Source organism: Lampetra planeri, chromosome 5 (genome assembly GCF_965212315.1).
Source record: "Lampetra planeri chromosome 5, kcLamPlan1.2.h2, whole genome shotgun sequence".
Taxonomy (NCBI): domain Eukaryota; kingdom Metazoa; phylum Chordata; class Hyperoartia; order Petromyzontiformes; family Petromyzontidae; genus Lampetra; species Lampetra planeri.
Window position 1 is genome coordinate 11,440,880 of NC_136111.1, and position 16,808 is coordinate 11,457,687.

The 16,808-nt window shown below is 40.4% G+C and overlaps 1 protein-coding gene across 1 annotated transcript in view; it reads left to right on the forward strand.

Moving 5' to 3' along the window:
* LOC144718862 (transmembrane protein 235-like) overlaps positions 1-16,808 on the forward strand; it is a 42,546-nt gene that overhangs the window by 18,336 nt on the left and 7,402 nt on the right. The window contains exons 2-3 of the mRNA XM_078594435.1: positions 6,374-6,454; positions 14,482-14,619. Coding sequence (XP_078450561.1) covers positions 6,374-6,454; positions 14,482-14,619 — 219 coding nt within the window. The remainder of the gene's footprint in view (positions 1-6,373; positions 6,455-14,481; positions 14,620-16,808) is intronic.

Genomic DNA, 16,808 nt, shown 5'->3' on the forward strand with positions numbered 1-16,808 from the left:
GTCTCTGGCGTAGGCCAATCAGTTACAAAGGCAATGCATATATTATCAGAGTATGTTTGTTGGCATGTTTTACCACAAGTGCAAGCGGCTTATGTAGACTTTATGCCTTGCAAATTGATAATCGATTTGGTGTTTGGACATCTTAACAACTGTTTTTATTGCCATAAAGGAAAACAACCTATTCTTACCCTGATTAAACTACACGAACCCCAATATCTAAACCCCCCCCCCTTAAAAAAAACATTATACCTGCGTAAAAAAAGTTTTTTTGAAAATGTTCCGGCAATATAATAATTTACATTTATTTGTAAGGCGTCTCCCAGCAATCTCTCAAGGCGCCTAGTATGAATAAATATGTATTAGTGGTGTTTAGTGGGAAGTTAATGAATTCCGTCACCAGGGATGCATCGGTTGAGCGGTCCGCGGGCCAAAGACGTTTGAGAAACACCGCACTCGAAGGACCAATCCAGAATTCACACGGACATAAGACATTTCTGGAATGTACCTTTTATAACTAGCGAGATAGGCTAGTTAGGATACATGTAACACTAAAGAGATGTGTTGTGTGTATGCATGTTGAACTGCTTTCGGACCGTACGTAGCGACCATTCTGGCGAATTGCCCGAAGATGCTGGATGTAATTACCAGCGAAACGTCGTACTCAAAAATTGTAAATGTTGTGGATTCACTCTTCAACACACCGGTGGGCTAAAGTTGTGAACTATTTGTCTTTTGTCAACGTGACACTTTTTTACTGATTGGCCGTGTCGGGTGGTGGAGGGTTACGACACATTTATAAATAACGAGATCTAACCAAAAAACCTTTATTATGAATAATATTGGTCGCGAAAGCCTATGTGTTAAATGTACGTAGCGCACCGTGTTAATCGGAGGTGTGGTGTGTTTTAAACTGAGTATACAATACAATCTGGTATACACAATACAGATTCAGCCTTCAGGAATGACCATAAATCACACTGAATAAAACATGTGCACAGCAAGAACATTTGTGCACCAAAGTGTAGAAATGGGGCATTCTGTCCTGGTGTGTGTTTTAATATTATATTATGCACTGAACAATGGCAGGCGTAGACTTATCCTTGCCTGACAGATTATTTCCACCTGTTTCTCTCCTCTCCAAATCGACACCAGTAGGAGGTATACGGTGCTCACATAAAGCGAGAGTGTGACAAAGGAACGAATAGAAAATCATTAAGCTGTTCTCTTTGGGAGCAACATTCATGGCTTCGAACCACCAGGGGCAAGAATGGTCGGTAATGGCTGCCATCAATGTTATATCAATTCTACAACACAAGGCGAAAGAGTAATTTTAAAGGCTAACTGCCATCCATTACCGCATGCCATAATTTGTTCTCCCTACTGCGATGGTTAGGATGAGCATAAGAAGATCGGTATTAGTTGTGTTGCAAAATACAATTTTTTTTACTTGTAATTTATACTCCCGTAAATGTGTGTCACCCGTTATAAGCAACTGCCTGTAATATTGTAACTCACTACGTCAAATGTGTATCCAGAGTATAAAGTACAACTAGATTTTAAAGGAAAAATACATCACTTTAGAACTGTAGGAATTACAACCCAGTACAGTATATAGGTGTATTATTCACGTGAAATGGCACGTTTCATCATGAAAGGTTAATTGCAATCAGATGTTTTTTTTCATATTGTATCTACATTTCCGTGCTGTTGTTTCGTTCATTGTTAAGCTTTCATTAGTTTACATTTACCATTAAACTTCTGGTGGTACTTGTGTGTTTAGCTTTTGTATCTTATTTTTATACTGTGTTTAACACTTTCTGCTCTACAAATATATAACAAAAAACTGCCATTGATCTTCTTGGTTCTTTTGGTAAAGTCACGTAGAAGGGAAATAATAAAATAATAAAAATAATAAATAATAAAATAATTCTCACGACGTTTCGGCCACAACGCAAGCAGCCATCCTCAGGTGAAGACCAGGTCTGTCGGGCAGACAGCGTCTGAATGAAACACCACCACAGCGTGGTGGTGTGACAGACCTGGTCTTCACCTGAGGACGGCTGCTTGCGTTGTGGCCGAAACGTCGTGAGAATTATTTTATTATGTTTTATTTTTATTATATTATTATTTCCCTTCTACGTGACTTTACCGAAAGAACAAGAAGATGAATACCTGCAGTCACGAAAGCTTTAAATCGAAATTTTAACTGCCATTGAGTTTGTTTTAATGGTCAGGTGCGTTTTCTGGTATGCTTTGCACAATGAGAAGAATATGTGTATCAGCCAACTAGCTTTGACATTCAATTATTTGGTACAAAAGCACCAACAGCTACAAACTCATCATGCAATTAACGTCTTGACATTCCATTATATTCTTGCGCTGGTAATATGTCCAGGAGCTCAATGCCAGTGTCGAGGTCTGCTAGTCACGAGAGGGCTTTAGGAGAGAGAGAGCGCATGTAGTTTCCCACGTCATCCGTGAAGCAGCGCAAACTACAGTGGTTTACTCGCGTCCCATCGTTTGGGTTGCATGCCCACAGACAGACTTTGGCTTGTTCTTAATTTTTCATTTGCGAATGAGATGTGGGAAGTGGCCTTTTGATGTGGTTCGTGGTTACGCCGGTATCTTAGCGGAATGTCAGTCAGAAAATGCGATGGGTCTCATATGAGGTGTCTTGACATGAATCACATTAATTACATTCTGTATTCGAGTACAATATCGTACCTAGAGGCAAATGTTTCACGAACAAAATGTCATCACTGTGTATAGAATATATGTGATGTCGTACAGAATAAGTATTGTGCTAGCAGCATTAGTCCTGATGAGTCGAGAAAGTGTTGGCTTTCGAACAGCCATTAAATGATAAAAGCAAGTTCCACTTCAAAGCAATCATAAACAGATTACCATTTATCCACTTGATGCATCTGAAACTATTTTGTGTGGAGAGAACATAATTTTTCCCAATCAGTGTTATTATCATTCGTGCTCCTATTTCTTTCATTGTTTTTGTGTCGTGCCCTCTAATTTATACAAACATGAACAAAACAAGTTCACTATACCGATGATAGTCAATAAAGGCAGACCGGAATCATAATACGTGAAATAAAGAGGTGGATGAGAACGGAATGGAATATATTTTTTTAAATATTAATAATGGCCGACAACATACAGGGTGTATTATTAGCGATGGCGTGTGGATCCGAAACAGAGACATTGACAAATCAAGTTAAACATGAGCGAAGGGGTGTGCAAAAGAGCATGGAGAGGTGCATGCTTGGAATGACACCGAGAGACAGGAAGACGAACACATGGGGCTGTTGATAAAAGTCGTTGGGCTTGGGCAGGACGTGTCGCTACGAGAGACGATGGCCGTGGAGCAGCAGCCAACGGATGGATCAACGTCAAAGGATGTCTCCTGGGGAGATAGTGCAATGGAGTCAGCTTGTGTGCAGCAGCTAGGAGTGTGAGAGATGGAGACGGCGATGCCTTCATCCAGCATTGGATAGATTATGTCTGATTATGATAATGGCCTTTCATCACAACGACATCCGTGTTGTTTAGTGTGAACGATTTAATTGCAGTGAGTCACGCAGTGCTGTCCACTCTGTTACATTTTGACCAATTTGGAATGTCGAGTATGGGTAACCTATTGTAAATGTGGTTCAATGACCCATATTGAGTGTGTTAAATCTTGCAAATTAGTTGTAAATCCATTAATACTCATTTCAGTTGAGTCACGGTTTGTGTGCATGTGCATTTGTCTTTGTGTAAACATTTCATGAGACTGGCTGGTTTTCAATGAAACAGTGATACCAGGCATACAATGTGGTTCTGCGCCTAGGCTCGCTAAATGTCAGCTCTGAGAATTAAAATTATTGGTTTAACTTTCAGGTAATGAACATGACTCCTGGTGTCAGAGTAGGTGGAAAAGCACTGCCGTTTACTGCGGAGCTGATGCCACTTGATAGTATCTCAAAGGTGGTAGCCCTTTGATATTCGCTTCACAGGATGCTGAACTCACGAGGGATAATATGGGGGAATAGATCAAATTAAAGTTGTACTCCATTTCAGATTTGGCTGCAGCTGTCAGAAGCGCGTGGTGGTAACGACGTGATGGAGCGATAAGATAATTGTGTTTCACAGTATGCCCTGCAACCACAATCCTCCGCTTGCCTCTTGCTAATTTTCCAAGCTGTCTAAATACTTTCATTTGATCATAGCGTCCAAACACGTTCATGGTATATACACCCACATGTGTATTATCATATGTTCCATTGCATGAATGTTTTGAATATACTACATTGTACTGAATTTCGTGCAGTACTGCATTTTCACTTGCAATTTGTTCTCATTCAGAATTAATCTTGTTATTGTAATTTTTCCACGGCTCTGTTTGTCTGCTTGAGTTTCCTATCAAGGTTGAGTTACCTCTTGAAGCTGTATTAAACTAAATTGTATAGTCATGATGGTTCATTGTGTTGCACAATTTCAAATGGCACACTGACAGTGGAAAGTGAGTGATTATGCATATAATGTTCTGTACTTCCATGCCAATGTGTGGAATTTTTGGGGGAACTGTTCTACTTTATGATGTATGATTGTATGTATTGAATACATTAAAATAATTAGGACCTACAACATATATTAGGGAATCATGGTTTTATTAAATTTGAATACAACATTGAAATGGTCCAAAACACATGTATTACAATGGGAATTGTTATGTTTTTATTCGGTGCTTTTGTATGTATTGACCTGATTAGGCTCGTGACATAAATCTGGCATTGCCACTAAGCTAATAAAAGACAAATCCAAGCTTCAAATCAAGATTAAATCCAATCTACATAGACAATTGTGACTGAGTGACTGATGTATACTTCTAGCAATGCTCCGGAAGGGCTAGAACATGGAAGTGTGACGCAAATATAGTGGAGTCTATGCTTATAACTTGAACAATCTGAATAATAAATGCTTATTGGGGCAGAGTCAGTCTAAACTTCCATGTGGTTGTAACACTCACACATGTACAATCCCCATGATCAGTAAACCGAGTAATGAGCTTCTTTGTGGCATGTCAACGCTACAGAGACCGCCAAACTCCTGCTAGCAATTTCTAGTAACAGATATGACATACATACCTTGCAAAGTATAATATTCTAAATATTACTGTCATTATTAAGTAACCTGATATATCAGCATGTGTCTGTTGCGGTTACGAAGATGTAAATACAAAGGTGATGCAAGTAGTTGAACGTGTGTTTAATCACTGACCCGTTCAAATATGTATACGACACGGCAGAGAGGGCTTTATTCCAAATAGAAAGGGTTGTGGTTGGAGGCTTTTGAATGTTCGATGCGAGATAATCCTCTGCATTGTATTTGCACGCACGTCCCGGGGACTTATAATTCTCGTAAATATAAATCCACAACAAGCCGCGTGCGTGCACCTTGGGTAATCCTTGAAGGGCATGCGATGCGTGTGATATGCTAGAGATCTAATCCATATTGGGTTTTTTCTTTTCAGTCAATGGACTGCACTTCCATTAAAAAAAAGAGCCAATACACATAAGATCGAGAAATTAATTCTAGATTTGAAGCTTTCGTGACTGCAATGATTCATATTCTTAGGTTCTTTTCGGTAAAGTCACGTAGGTAAAAACATTAAAAAGTAAAATAAAATAAAAAATAAAAATCACGACGTTTCGGAGGCAACACAAGCTTCCGTCTTCAGGTGGTACCGTCACAGCCACGACAGCTGTATCCTGCAATCTCTCATTTACTTGATACAGCTGTCGTGGCTGTGACGGTACCACCTGAAGACGGAAGCTTGTGTTGCCTCCGAAACGTCGTGATTTTTATTTTTTATTTTATTTTACTTTTTAATGTTTTTACCTACATGGTGACTTTACCGAAAAAACCTAAGATCGAGAAATAACACGCAATTATATCCACGTCTGTAGCTCTCCAGAGCGCAGTGGTTATCGCTCGTAAAAAAATTGTAGAGGTACACATGATATTTGAGCAACATTCATTCGACTCTTTGCCAACAGATAGACCTTTGTTGGGCACAAATCCCAAGCTCATTCTCTTCCACACAGTCGTGATAACAGTGGGCTAAGTTGTACTTCATGTGAACCCCGACAATGTCAATTACGATTACCAGCTCAGAAACAGCAAATGAGAAGTGCTTGGGCCACAAGTGTGACCTGACTAATGCTCGACATGGGGACGAACTTGCCACGGGGCGCGTGTGCCTCCCTCTCGGGCTCGCGAGGATTGCGGCGTGCCCGCTCACTCACTTGCTCGCGTGGCAATGTGGCGAATGAAGAAGAGGCCATTTGCAAGCGATCGAAATGTCACCCTTCTCTCTCAGTCCACAGGGGTTGCCAGTCGCTCGTCAATCCATTTAGCAAGGAGGTGGAATTGTACTCGGACTTCCAGCGGCAGATCCCAGGTACAGTTCTGTGTGTGTATTCATGTTGTCAATATTAATGCTTAAGGCACTCTGTTTGCGTATTGGCCCCAATACAGCAATCTAAGACACAGTAATACCAATTGAGATTGAAGATAATTCACTCACAATCTTCATGCATTGTAAAACAGTCGCTGTATTTCATGTACAGTGTATGTTTTTATTTGTAAAAAGCTCTTTTATGTCCTGGTCTTTCATTTATTTCCTCCGATCATCATACCCAACTCCAGGGTCGATAAAATATCGGACACCGTTATAGAGACGGAGACAGTGATTGTCCTCTATTCTCCACTCGTTTCTGCCAACGCGATGTGGAATTTCCAACACTGACTCATGGCAGTAAGCTGGGGATGAGTACCGCCTTGCTTCTCATTTGAGCAGGAAATCACTTTGACTTATTAAAACCTGTTTGTTGTACGTGCACATTAAATACCTGGCCCGTATACCTGAGTGAATAGAGGATGCTGCAGCTATGAGTCGCGGTGGCAAGATGTTATCTACCTAGCCTGGTATGCAAGAGGTCGTAGGTTCTATCCCGACGCTGATGATGCCTGTATATTTGAAGTATGCGTGTTCTCCCCAAGGTCGCGTGGATTTTTCTCCGGGTCCTCCGGGTTTCCCCCTCTACATTTAGAAAAATTCGTTTGTAGGTATGTGTGTAGAACTTCCTTCGCACCGTACGTAGCCAACCGTGGTACGGTGCGTGCGTGAGTGCACTGATACACGTGGCCACTCAGCTGAGAACGACAATTTCACCTGTCTAAGAAATAAAACCCCACGCCTAATTGAGCAGTCGGTGAAGCTCAAATTATTGTTTACCCCTCGTATACGATGGTCACCAGAGGTAAAAGGTAAAGGTGCAGCCCTGCATTTGCTTGATCACGGCCCTGTTGGTGGAAGGGCCTCCACTTAAAAGTAGACATAGAGCCGCTCTAGAGGCTGTCGATGTTAATTCTGCCATGATGTTAAGACGTCTCGGTAAAGGTTTGAGTAACCAGATTTTACCCCACCGCGATCAACCCGCTAATCGGCTAACTGTGATGTATTCATTTGTCGCTCGCTGAACAGGTAGGGATTTAGGAAACCTACCCATTGCTTCAATTGCTGTCTCGGGAGTTCAAATCGAACCGGCGACCTCTGGATTAGTGTACAGCCATGATAGCACGAATGGTGCCAAAATAATCCACTCCAGCTTCGGGCCCACATGCTCCATCCGTACCCCATGCGTGGACTTGAATATCACTTTGGCATCTGTAGTGCATTAAACAGACATTTAACGCAACGTTGTAGTTGCGTTTTTCTTCAATTGTGACAGCGATTATCCGAAATAATACCCACAGGAACAACGCTGCAATTTCATTGGAAAGAAACTACGAGACATCGGATAGTGAGCCATAAGGGCAAAGGAATAGACTGTCCACATATTCAGAAGTGTTTGTAAAAATGTTTAACCTCAACAGCAAAAATACCCAGCAGTAGTAATAGTCTACAATTATGCTGGATGCAGTGCATGTGCTACGTAAGCGGTCTATAGATACATTAAGTTACAAGAAAATAAGGATTCCTCTTATCTGTGAGCGTATTATCCACGCCTCCTATTGTCGTATATATTTTTTTCTTGGATAAAGAGTTCATAAGCAAATTCCTTCTGTCATTTGTGATTTTCTATTATTATTTTTGTTATTATTATTATTTTCTTCTTCTTCTCAGGGATAGGTAGATTACATTCGTTGATAACATCGCGGGTGATAATAATAGGGTCCTCAGTGTTCATCACTCACATCCCCCACGGGCAGTAGAGACCTGCTCTCGAAATACAATGAATTGTCACGATTCAGCACCACGTATTTTTTTGTCAACAATTCACTCTTTGTGTGTCATTTGTATAATCATATTTATGCATTGTATTTTCCGTCTCGTTTCTACAAATAGTTTTTCTTGTCACGTGAGCCTAAATGTCACGGTAGCATTTGTTTGCATTCATTGAATAATTTATATTCTTGTACTCCAATGATGATTATCACGTGTGGAGGAATATCAACATTTTGCAGTATGATGTTAAGCATTATCACGTAGTAGAATTTCAGGGATTAAAAAATTAATACCGCAATTCCATAGATTATGAAAAAAATATCAATAATGAATAGTCTGTGAATTGATGCATTGTAGCATCCATTTGAGTAACTAACCCAACAATTGGTGATCCGTGCCACTATTGGTGGAAGGGTCCATAAGAGGGAGCTCTAAAGAGCCACTCAATAGGGTAACAGTATTCTGGAATAACTAAGAACAGGATTGACCTTTGCTGGCAATAAGACAGGTCTTAAGATGTTCATCATTTTGATACTGGCAAAAAAGGTCCCATAGATATAACTGCTCAGTATTTTGGAATACGCTTCCATGCTGGCTAGATGGCTTGTACAAAAAGTGTACATATTGTACAAAAAGATGATACATTTTGCATCTATGAATTACATTTAAAACCCTTCTCCGAATCAAACTACGACAGGATGTTTCTAATTGATCTTTAAATGAGGCCTCATCTGGCACGTATTGTGCACAGAGAGTGGATTGGCGTTATTTCACCCCACAGCTGTCAGATTATTCATGAGGTACATGTAGTCTCAGTCTAAATAGAAATCCTAGTAAAAAAGTCAATGGTCATCGCTACTTTTAGGATTGAATTCATGGCGCATTGGCCCTTCCTAGAATGAAGGGAAGTCTTAAATTATACGGTCATTATGCAGTCATTATGACCGTGCTGGGATTTCCAATTGATTGTGCAGAAGCGCTGTTCCATACAAAAGGAAGTAGCATGCCTTGTGACTTAAGCGAATCATTATAGCGTGATGGTCTCTATGTCAAGGAGCACCCACCATGCACTTTGTTATTTGTATATTATAATGGTCACATCTATAAATATGATGTAAAAGAGTCATCTGTAAATTGATATATTAATGGTATCAGTCATGTTGAGTTAAATAAGTAACTACAGTTATGATGGAGCTAATTACAGCTAATCAAATGAATACGTTGTATAATAATAATAATATGAAAACAATTTCTCAAACAAAAAAGAGAAAACTAACACAGACAATGCAAAGTGCATTTACAATGCTGAGCGAACATTGGCCATGTTCTTGTCTACAGGGCGACTGTGTGTGAAATTATTTTTCTTGTTATTTTTAATATGTCCTGCCATTTAACAATTACATAGTGGTGTCGCTTTATCACAAATGTAATGCAGCACGGAATTAATGACAAAATGTTGCACAAAAATATTATTATTCTGTCCAAACAAATTCAAGACCCAAAGTTCAGTTCATGTATTATTTCACTAAAGGACATTTTTCGTCATTGTATTTTGCTGTAATTAGCTTCTATTAAGTGCTCATTATATTATTGTTACCCTTTAGTTACACTGAAACACGGTGCACGATGAGGACACAAAATATCACATTTTCACAATTTGCTGAGAAATGTTCGAACGTGTATAAAAGGTGCAGTCCTTCCATTCATTTATTGCCCTTGAGAAACACCTATGGAATTTTTTTTTATTGAGTATATTATTTCTTTTGCGACTTCAATCCACTTACAAATATGGCCATGACACTGTTTTCAGCAGAAAAATAAAGGTGCTGTTCAGGTTTCCCAGAGGCCAGAGGTCATGTGTCACGAGCTTAGTCTCAGCCTGGTTCCCGATGACTGCACAAAAACACCTTCAAATCAAACTTGGTTTTGCATTTTCTTAGATAGAATTCCAGCTTTATGAATTTGTTTGAAGAACACACATGGGAAAGCTCCCTCTTATGGAAATGATAAATATATAGTACCACTTAAACAAATACATGTTTTTGTATGGGTAGCCAATGGCATTTACGATCTCAAAAGGTTTCCATTTAGAAAAAGCATTTGTGACTCATAGGCGATGATGGTCGCTTTGGGTTGCATTCCAAATGTCTTGTCAACAATCACTGTAAATGTCGCAATTTCACTTGCTTTGTTGGGTGTGCGCATACGTTGTGCTCAAGCCCTGTCATTCTTCTCAGACCAATACTATTTACATTCGCCTTCGCCTCAGCCCATTCACATCACTTGCTGCACGTCTATACATCATACAAACTATGTATGTGACACGTAACATGAACAACATTATCAGCCGACATTTATACATTTATTTATGTTTATTTTGTGTATTTGCATATTTCTTTTGCAGATGAACGTCAGAATGTTTTCGAACTGAATCCTACACAGGAAGTGTGTCTGTTTTAAGTGTATGCTGCTGTGGAACTTTCATAAAAATGTGAAATTGCATTGATCTCATTTGTTGAGATATATGCTCTCATACACTCGAGCACCCACAATTATCTGAGCTGAATAACAATGAAAGTGCCCGTGAGACCAAAGTACGTGACTGTCCAATAGTCTTTGCAAAATAAAAAATGCAAGACATCGTTGCATGATGCAAGATAATCCTTCTAATTGAGTTGCAGTCATATCTTGATGATTTTCTGTTTACAGCGGATTGAGCCAATATTCTATTACTAATGCTTATTGCTTTTCTTGAAAATAATCTCAATTGCAGGCAAGGTTATTTTTTGTATTTCAAATATTTCATTTATTTTGCAATCGCTAGGACAAGATAAATACACATTTTGCAATGAAGAGCTGGGATACAAATAGATGCATGTAAATGTAGCGTACACAACAAAATTCATAACTAAAAATAAAAGTGATTCACTTCTTAAAACAAGCACATATATTAATTTAAGACCTACAAGTATTCGTTTTGATAAGGTTAGAAAGTGACTAATTCACCAAATTCTCGATCTGTGTTTTTGCGTGTGTAGAAAACTTTTTAAGTCTTATTCAGTTACAGCCCTAATGCCTCATGGAATAAGGGTTATCGTGACCTGATTCAAAAGATGGCATCTCTTATTTGATTTTTATAAAACAATAAGACATAGAGACAAAAACACGGTGAAGGCTTGCTGACATGACATGCTCTATTTTTTTACGTGTATATATTATTTTCCGCCAATTCTATCCCAATTATGTGACTGGCATCATGTAATGAGACGAAGTACCCATTGACATTACTCGTAGAGCAGCACAACCCTTTGTAATGCGGAATGGCCCACCTCCAGTTACTCTTCAAATGACTTCTGGTCCACACAGAGTACAAGGCAGCACTTCTGACTCCCTCTCGGAGCTGTAATTTAGGAAAATTATTTTGTGCGCTGAACCAAATTTGTGTGTGTTTTTTTTTTGCAAAGCCCTCATTGACCAGGCAGAGGCCATACACTCACGGGGGAGGCTTAGGCAGAAACATACAAGTGAAGCACAAGGTGCATGTGTGCGATAGTGACACAAATGACAGATGTTCAATGATGAGTGTTACAGTTTATCTGCATTTTCACATCCAGAAGTATTGGGTCATATGTTGCATGTTTTTTTTTAATTCATGCTGTGGAGTAAGGCCCTAATATCCCAGCAGGGGCTACCATGATGTATAAGGCGGACAATTATGACAGCTTCCCTCAAGCTTGGCAGTATTTAAGAACACGAAAGGTAGGTTTAGGAGTCCAACAGCCTAACGTATGATCCAGCAATCACTGATTCACTGCAGTCACTCACCGGCGGTCAGTCGCCTCTTCCAGAGCTTCCACCGTGGATTATCTTCCCAAGAACTTCACTCCTTATTTCCTCCACCCAGAATCGCTATCAGAATTTGTATTTATACTGGAGGAATCCGATGAGCTATATAGCTTTTTTTCACAGATGTTCAGTAGGGGCAGGTCAAATTGAGGACGAATGTGTTATACTTTAATGTCGTCTGTTTGTTGGCCACTTGTCGCTATGGACTTTTGGGCCTGTGCTCGGCAACCGTGATTTTAAGAAGTAGTAGCCGCATTTCCTTGGTGGAGGAAACTTTCTACAACTATTTTGAGCAATATCACTCGTACGTAATGAATAGATAAGACTATAAAACGAATATATATAACCCCAAGACAGGATCCTAATGGAGTCTAGAATGGCCATGCATGATGTGCATTGACGCTGAAGTGCAGTATTGCCCTTCATCACCATTATAATTGTTGTCATCATCATGCATCTTTATTTACTAGTCCTACATGCCGCTACTAGCCAATGTTATCCATCTGACAGGCAGCGATGATGAAATCCATTGATCTACAATGCAATTAACATAATGTGTGCTCGTTGCCGATAATAATGGCAGTACATCATTATCACCCCCATGGATACATCATTATCACCCCATACCACATGAAAAATAATTGTTCGTAAAAAAATGTTCAGGTTAGTGTCAGAAGGATTCAGATGTACAGTTGTGTGTGTAATCATGTATATACTTTCTTATGGCTTGTTCCTTATCAAAATATGTCTGTTGGCTCAAGAGAACATTATTTGCTCATGCCACTGCTGGCAGAAGTGCCTTCGCTCGAGGGAGCTCGAGAATATATTTTGTCCTATTCTTCTATGCTGATCAGACGTTTTGGAAGAGGTGGGAATATACATTAATACTGCTGGGTGGATAGAGGCACGTGGGACACTGATCGTAGCCTGCACACATAATAAATAGTTAACCTCCTATAACACAATGTTCTGAATGCTCCTCTGAAGCCATATTTCTCTTGAGGTTTATTAGTTGTAGAATTTATATATTTTTTGTCAGATAGGGCGGAAGTAGAGTGGTCAACGTGCTGCGCTATGAATCAGGTGACCCGAGTTTGATTCCTGGCTATGGCTAAAATCAGTGGCAAGTGATATGGGAACCAGTCCTGCTCTGCGCTATGAATCAGGTGACCCGAGTTTGATTCCTGGCTATGGCTAAAATCAGTGGCAAGTGATATGGGAGTCAGTCCTGCTCTCTCCCCTCCCCGGCCCCTTCACCAACTGGCACTGACCTGCAAAGTAAAGTATGGTAAAAAAAACATAACCGATATGGCATGGGGAGGCATTTGTCCATTGATGAATTGAGAATTGCTAGAATGTATTTCTATTGTTTAATATTTTTTGTCAAATCATGTGAAATATATTGGTCAAGTTTAGGTTGAAGAATGCTGATATGCTTTCAATTTGTGACACAATATGACAGGAATCGCCTTTAAAATTACACATAACATAGGTTACAAACCCTATTTGAGAATGATCTACGTAAGTAATTTTCATTTTTAATATTGATAATCGAATCATCTATATAGCTGATTAAAAATTCCATTTAGTATATCCACATAAAAATAATTACATAGTTTTGCCTGAAATGTTATTCAAATTCATTAACTCAAACATAATTATCCATTGATATTAGCAATCTGTTGTGAGCATGGTTTTAAAATATAATTTGATTATAACAATGAATACATTTTCAACAATATTAAACATTAAAACAGCACGCTCCTATGCATAGGTATTCAAGACGCATGAGTGAATTAGATTAGTAAACTCACGAGAGTGAAGAGGGCTTTATCTTTCGATTTAAAGCTTTCGTGATTGCAGGGATTAATCTTCTTGGTTCTTTCGGTAAAGTCACGTAGAAGGGAAGTAATAAAATAATAAAAAGAAAACATAATAAAATAAAATAATATATTATTTATATAATACTTTACCGAAAGAACCAAGAAGAAGGGCTTTATCTGTTTTAAAAGGACGCTATTTCTTTAACCATATAATCATCATCATCATCATCATCCTTGCGGGTTCACTGAATTTAGAATTATGTCCGAGATTTAACACACTTTGTGTTGTTGCAACTAATCTATAATAGCATCTGAGACGCCAACATGCATTCCCCCTTGTGAACAACAGTTTTACGAAATTAATCGTGTTCATGAAAAGATACTCATTAACACGAAAAAATTTTTGCTGAAATGTACAAGAATGAACTTAATTGATCGAATTAATACACGGTTGTAATGGTATAATTAGATGGTTTACAGCCAATCGCGGTTGTTGTTCATTGCTGTGGCCATGTTTGAACTGCGCAGTGCTGGAGAAGGTGGTGGTGATTGTGCTGCCAGTCAGCCTGGTCCTCATGGTGTTTGGAGGGATTTTCGTTCTCATCAGCGCCCTCCTCAATCACTACTACATGATCTGCTTTGCTGGGATTTACTTTATCTTCGGAGGTAAACGCCATGACGGAACACACCTTCGGGAGTTCATTCCGTCCACCGCATTGTGCCACCCACACATTGAACAAACACTATAGTACAGTTCCTTCTGCCAGATATCTCAGAAGCCCTGCAGCAGGATGGGTCCATCACCTTGCACACACAGGTTGTAGTCGTCACGAGGCCGTGGAACCACGTGAAGGCTGGCAGAGCGTCATGCAGCAAAATACATCTATGCTCCCCTGTATGTGTTCCACGCCAGGGCTGGATTAAGTTTATTGTGAGCCTGGTGCCGTCATAGCTTTGGGGCACCTCGTTGTATATGTGTAGTGAGTTCAACTGAGTCGCAGACGTATACTTGGAGGCAACACAATTATTTAGCTCCAACACACGAGGTAACTCCCCTTAACAGAATAACAACCTATGGTGGTGACCACCAGGCTAGCTACACTAGTTACCACGTGACTGGTGTAGTTAACCAGGTGGTGACCACCAGGCTAGCTACACTAGTTACCACGTGACTAGTGTAGTTAGCCAGGTGGTGACCACCAGGCTAGCTACACTAGATACCACGTGACTGGTGTAGTTAGCCAGGTGGTGACCACCAGGCTAGCTACACTAGTTACCACGTGACTGGTGTAGTTAGCCAGGTGGTGACCACCAGGCTAGCTACACTAGATACCACGTGACTAGTGTAGTAAGCCTGGTGGTGGACCACCAGGCTTACTACACTAATTACAACGTAACGAGCTATGACGGACAGGGACCACAGCTCGGGTCCAGGTCCACGTGTTGGAGACTCGGAGAACGTAGAACGTAGACGAAGGTTTCTTCAGATTTAACAACAACGCCGGTCCCTCTCGGTACCCGGCTTATATCCTCTGCGGTGTGTCTGGCTCCGCCCTTGGCCACGACCACCTTCCAGAATCCTCGAGCAGGATCTCGACCCCGACACGTGACCACCCCTAGCCCCCACTTGGGGCCCCTTTGTAGACTTAACTGGTCACGTGTCCTCTCGGGTCAACCAGAGTGCCATGGCCTCTAGTAACCTCATTCCTACGGCCGGCACTCCCACACCCTGTTCTGTAGGGTTGGTACTGCACCCCAAGCGTGGTGCCATCTCGCGCTATCCATCAGTGCTCACCAGGCCCCTCTAGGGCCGGCACTACACAGTGACATCGCACGATGTCACTACATATGGATTTAATTCCTTCCTCTACCGTATTACATCCACCCATGTGTTCCAAGACAAGCACTCCATTGTTATTCACCACGGTCATTTCAAGTTTGGTGTTCAAATTGTGATATATACACATTTAACATCTGCAGAACAGTGTCAACACACTTTTAACATTTTCAGCACGCAATTGATAATAACGCACAGAGTTGATGCTATGGCTTTAATCAAGCGCTACAGTATTGTGTTGTATAAGGTACAATGTATAGGTGTGTGTGTGTATTTGGGGGGGGGGGGGGGCTCACAATCAGAGCCCCTGGGCTACAGCATTAATCCCAACGAATGTCAATGCAATTTGTATTGCATATAAAAGCAACCACGTGTCAAGTTGCACGTTTCCTAAGACACGATGAATGTCATTCTATATTCTACTAAAGCCAGAGCTTGTATGCAGAAGATGATTGTTAATGAGCCCCCCCCTCCCTAATCCTATCACATTCAACGTAATTATTTCAACCGCGTCTTTACATTACAAAGGCAGACGACAGCGAGCTCCACAAGATCACCCCCGTTTAATGTTGCACTTTCTAAGCTCGTCTCGAACCAAACTGCTAAACACACCATTAACCCTTTCATGGAATAACGGCACATTGTACGGATGCTGCACTCAGATGTGCGCGCGGGCGGTTAATCGATCACGGTGGACATTTGATGGTTGGATAGATTGTTGCGACCAGTGCCGATTATCCTAGTAGAAAAAGTAGCTACATATGCTACGGGCCCCGCACGTACAAGGGCCCCGTGATAAACGCTTTCAAGCTATCCATTCCGGTTCAGTGATTCTGCACTTGCTCTATTACTATAGTACTATACCGCCTTCAACTTTTATGAACGACTGGGTGTTTAATGTTAGCGATTTGCCGTGTTATCTGGCCGTACAGCAATAAGAAAAAAATTACAATTACTTCACTATGCAAGTTAAAAATGTGTTTTAATATTTACATGATTTTTTTGGGTGTTTAATTTA